Source organism: Danio rerio, chromosome 21 (genome assembly GCF_049306965.1).
Source record: "Danio rerio strain Tuebingen ecotype United States chromosome 21, GRCz12tu, whole genome shotgun sequence".
Classification (NCBI taxonomy): domain Eukaryota; kingdom Metazoa; phylum Chordata; class Actinopteri; order Cypriniformes; family Danionidae; genus Danio; species Danio rerio.
The window spans coordinates 1,279,041-1,284,929 of NC_133196.1; the positions used below are offsets into that span (position 1 = coordinate 1,279,041).

Below are 5,889 nucleotides of genomic sequence, written 5' to 3' on the forward strand. Positions count from 1 at the left end.
AAACAAATTATGTAGGAAATACTGTGAAAATTTCTATGATCCAGTAAAAAAAATCACTTGAGAAATATTTGAAAAAAGAATAAATATTGCACAGACGAGCTAATCATTTTGCCATCAACTCCATATAACCTGATATTTTAGCATATCTCACGATAGATCGAACACTATATTTCCATACCCTGTGTGAATTCTCAATGTGCTGGACTTTACTCCGGTAAACACCGCTGCAGTGTGAGTAAAGAGGAAGCAGTAGGTGAATCTGTTCCTCCAGATGTGATTATTGCGGTCAGTCTGCAGACGTGGACTGATCTGTGATAGTGTTATCAGCTGTTCAGCGTCCGCATATAAACACAGGAGATCTGATCACTCTCTCACTGAAGCCTGAAGATGACGAGCGTGAATAAGCTGCTCCTGATCACACTCCTGCTGACACTCGCTCTACAGGTACTGCTGCAACACACTGAAAAATACACATGAAATTGTTTTATTAAAATTTTGTAAATGTGCGTATTGCAATATATCAGACCTCAGCATTTTATGCGGCCATCTGGATATCTCTGATAAGTCCATGTGAAGTATTAAGTTCATTTAAAGCAAAGATGGGCAAATCTTTTAGACCAGAGCGCCACATCAAGTTTTGCAAACCAAGTGAAGCGCCACATGCCAAATCCTTCATAAAATAACTTTTATTTATAGTGGCAATATGCAACTATACATGTATTATCTGAAAGAAACGTGTCACATTGGAACAGAACAGATTTTTTAATGGTTATTACTGAGTCAAATTTACAAGACAAATTAATTAGTGCTATGATAAATATGTACTTATCAATCATCATAAAACAACTAAATAAATCCCTAATAAAATAACGTTTTTTACAATAGAAAATATATTGCCTGACAGAAAAAAATCTCACATGATGAGAATTTAATTTTCAAAAATGACACCTAAGGTTGTAATCTTTAAAAACCACAAGACTTTTTGGACATACTGCTTTCTGTATGATATTGGTGAAGTATTTTGATGTCCATTCTTCCTTAAACAAACGAAATTCAGACTCAACTTTTCTTTTTTTGCCTCATTCATTAACGGTTCCGCATACAATACTGCCACCAACTGGCATTCGCTTGTATTGCATCATCAATTTACTAATTCTGACACCAAACCAAACTACTACTCGGAAGCCTCATTTTTGAAGGTGTTCAGCAGGCCGCATATGGCTGAAGTTTGTCCCTATCTGATTTAAAGGGCTCCTTTTTACCCCTTTTACAAGACGTAAGATAAGTCTTTGGTGACTTCAAAATGTGTCTGTAATGTTTCAGCACAAAATACCAATTAAATTATTTAATATACAAGGAAAATATGTAAATTCTGAGCTCAAAGCAAAGTGTAGCTGTTTTTGTAGTCTGTGCCTTTAAATGCAAATGAGCTGGAGCTCCTCCCACGGTTCCCACAGTTGTGTCTGCTACTCCTGTGTCATGTCAGATAAACAGCCGTCAGTGGCAGAAACAGACATGGATGCAGCTTATGATCCAGTTTATAATTCAAAAATACCACAGTAAGGGTATCTGATGTATTCGTAGTGGAGATCCTTCAAGCTTTTCTGCAACAATGAGGCACACACAAATGCTGTAACAGTTTTCAGTACATACATGTACGTTTTTGCATGTCAAGTTAATATACACACTATATGATATACAGTATATAAATTATGCTTCTGTACAGATTAAACCAGATTTAACATCCACAAACCGGCACTTCTGTTGTGACTGAAGCATTGTTGTATAAAGTTGAACCAACACTATGCAGCTGTGCTGATTCTAATGATTATTAATTATTTATCAATTTAACTGTCTTTATTACAAACATTCTCTGTTTTATAAATGTGTAAAACTTGTGAAACTCATTCTTGAGCTGCAGCTGATCACAGAGAGCTGAACTGCTCTTTTAATCCCAGTTTCTTAGCAAATCCTGTTCTGTGGACATCTTTATACACACAAGAAGACATGGTCCTGTCAATCAATTCAGTGGGCGGGGAAAACCTCGCTCTTAACTCTTGTTGTGGTCGACCTCAAAATCACTGGGATTTGGATCTTATTTTAACATCAGAAAACAGAAAAGAGACTAATTATGTTTATATCACTCTGATATGACTGTGGATACACTATACTACACACACTTCTGTCCAAAAAAGGTAGATTTTGCAACATGGGATCCTGTTTAATTCACAAAGCACACTATCAGTGTGTACATCAGTGGATGTCAGTGTTTCTAAAAGCGGATCATCGGGTGATCTGCATGTCAATATTTCCTCCAGCTGGAAAAACACGGATCTCATCAGTTTCCTGTGATTGTAAACGGAGGCTGAAACATGCGTTTGATTTGGCCTGCTATTTTTGTTTGTACACACACTAAAACACAAATCCATGAGGAGCTGTTATTCTCACTGTTATTCTGAATTTGTTTTTTTTTTGTGTGTACTGTATAAATTTAATTTAATCATACATTGTAACATATTGCCAAAGCATACAAAACAGAAAAAAGACAACATAAATATTATAAATAATAATAATAATAAATAATAATAATAATATTATTAATAATAATAATAGTTGTAATAACAATAGTGAAAAATAACAACAACATTAATAATATTTTTTAATAGGAAAAAAATACATGCAAGAAAATTGTGAGATTTTGTCGTTTTTTTAGGGATGTAATGATACGATTTACAATTTTTTGCTGATACCAATATAAACAAAAACTGATCCTGAAACCAATAGCATACGGTACTAACTAGGGATGTGCAATATGACCCAATTATTTTATTTATCTTATAGGAATTTTATTTCATAGAAGCGATATACTTCACAACATAGTTATTTAGAATAGTTAATAGTTAAAATAGTTTAAATATAGTTAATAGAAAGTTATTTCAGAAAATCAACAAAAACAGTTATAATAACTAAACCTAAAACATCTGATTTGGAGGCTTGCAAATCATTCTCAGTGTTACTTGCAAAGCAAATATTTGAGGTTTGACTCACCTTGATGGGTTTCTAAACTTAGATGACCAGACGTCTATATTTAGAGCTTAACAAACTTTGCAATTATGCACCAAAGCACAATGATGAACAATGATAAGCACTCGTTACAACCGAGCTCTGCAGAAGAGCATCTCTGAACACACAACACGTCCAACCTTGAGGCGGATGGGCTACAGCAGCAGAATAGAGCACACCGGGTGCCGCTCCTGTCAGCTAAGAACAGGAAACTGAGGCTACAATTCACACAGACTCACCAAAACTGGACAATAGAAGATTGGAGAAACGTTGCTGCTCTGATGAGTCTCCATTTCTGCTGACACATTCAGATGGGCCAGTCAGAATTTGACATCAACAACATGAAAGCATGTATCCATCCTGCCTTGTATCAGCGGTTCAGGCTGCTGGTGGTGGTGTAATGGTGTGGGGGAAACTTTCTTGGCACACTTTGGGCTCATTAGTACCAATTGAGCATGGTGTCAACGCCACAGCCTACCTGAGTATTTCTGCTGACCATGTCCATCCCTTTATGAGCACAGTGTCTCCATCTTCTGATGGCTACTTTCAGCAGGATAACGCACCATGTCATAAAGCTCAATCATCTCAGACTGGTTTCTTGAACATGACAATGAGTTCACTGTACTCAAATGGCCTCCACAGTCACCAGAGCTCAATCCAATAGAGCACCTTTGAGATGTGGTGGAACGGGAGATTGGATGTGGACGGGAGATTGGATGTGCAGCCGACAAATCTGCAGCAACTGTGTGATGCTATCATGTCAATATGGAGCAAAATCTCTAAGGAATATTTCCAGTAGCTTGTTGAATCTACATCTTTATGCCACAAAAGATTAAGGCAGTTCTGAACACAAAAGAGGGTCCAACCGGTACAAGTAAGGTGTACCTAATAAAGTGGCCAGTGCGTGTAAATGAGGTTTGACAACTGACCTTCCTTGACTGTCTCTGTCCCTCTGTGTGTCTGTAGGTCCAGTCGGCCCCGGTAGACTCAGACTGGGCATCTGGATTGATCCATCGGGCCAAACGCTCTTTACTGTGGCGATGGAACACACTGAAGCCTGTGGGTTCTCCATGCAGAGATCATTATGAGTGTGGAACCAACTACTGCAGGTGAGGAACTAACCAGGCACAAAAACACCAAACACACCAGCATATGACACCATTCAATGATCTCTGTATAAACAAATAACATAAAAAAACATTCAAATAATTTTAAAGTTTAGCTTCAGGAAAAATAATCTATATAAATATAATAATTTTAATTAGTATTAATTAAATTAAATTCATTCATTCATTTTCGGCTTAGTCCCTTTATTAATCCGGGGTCGCCACAGCGGAATGAACCGCCAACTTATCCAGCACATGTTTTACGCAGCGGATCACCTTCTTAAATTAAAAAAAATATTAATTAAAATTAATATTAAGCTGTGAAGATGACAGTTAAATGGTTAAATAAATAAATATATAAATAAAACGAGATATTTTTCAATTTCTTTATTTTTGGCATTATTATTTTCTTTATTATTTAGCAATATTAGCATTATTAATTTAAATTTAGATTTACAAGAACTTATTAGAAATGATTTTTTGCTGGTAGCCTAAAGTTTAAAGAACCATTTAGGCAGACATATATCATTTCAGACATTAGCATTTTAGTTATGGCAAAAGAAATATGTTTCTAAAGTCATTGCACAGCCAAAAACTGACAATGTCAAAGTTATTTCCTAATAGCAATGACTTAAACAACAGCCTAGTCTTCCTTTAAAATGCTGATATCATTACACCTCGAGTGATATTATTGGGCCTAACTTCATTATGTAAACAGACATGACAGAAAAACACTGATATATAACTTGCTGATGTTTGGCGTTTTCCCTCCAATAAATCGCTTGTTTCCTGTTGGAATATTGCCTACTGTAAAAGATATGAGCTTCTGTTCAAACTAAAATTAATAAACGAGGCGTTCATTTTATGATAATGTTTACCTTTTAGACGTGAGGTGAAATTTTAGCATACAACTTCCATGTACCGACTGAACGAATCATGTTTGAATTTGATTCAAACGGGCGATTCGATTCGTTCGTTTATTCAGGTGTGATTCACTCTTTAAAAACGCGAATTTATCGTCCAATCTTGCCAAAACTGTATCGACAAACAACCTTAATCACCAAAAACACTTTCACACAAAAACCTGAACCTCAACTTGTACAGCTGATAAGAGTTTATCACACATTAACCAATGTGTGAATCAGCAACTTCAAGGCAATTAAGATTTGTCAGTTCATTCACGAGCGGGAAATACATTCTCAAAGATTATATTTGCTTTATCCTTTTATGACAGTCATTTTATTTTAGTTTAACCTACCGAAATCTCCTCTTTTCCAGGAAACAGACGTGCTCGTTCAATAGAGCTCAGCAGGCCTGACGGGAGACGGTTATTTCTGGCGCCAAATTCAAATACCAACCTAATAACTGAAATATGATCCATCCGTCGATTCTCAGACATCAGGATCTAAATTAATCATACAAAACAATAAAACTTGATAAAAGACATCAATAATCCGAAGACTGTATTCAGGTGAATCCAAGGAAATGGTCATAAACTCCAAAAAATGGAAATATGAAAAGGAAAGGGATGATACTATTGACAGAGTCGTCTCTTCAGAAACACACGGGCTACAAGAACTCCAGTTGCATCATCCATTATCAGAGTTGTTTTAGTTGTACAGATCTTGATAAGATGTCAAAAATTAACTTTGCATTTTGATTAAGATACACTGAGGCTGAGATGTTTGACATGATAAAATACAAACACGCATGGCAAAAG

The 5,889-nt window shown here is 36.0% G+C and overlaps 1 protein-coding gene across 1 annotated transcript; it reads left to right on the top strand.

Annotated features, from left to right (window-relative positions):
- The first annotated feature begins 373 nt into the window (after positions 1–373).
- LOC103909385 (liver-expressed antimicrobial peptide 2-like) lies at positions 374–5,889 on the top strand. Its single transcript, NM_001386404.1, has 3 exons — positions 374–444; positions 4,030–4,172; positions 5,448–5,889. Exons 1-3 carry the CDS (start codon positions 388–390, stop codon positions 5,485–5,487), a joined length of 240 nt encoding a protein of 79 aa, NP_001373333.1. The 5' UTR covers positions 374–387; the 3' UTR covers positions 5,488–5,889.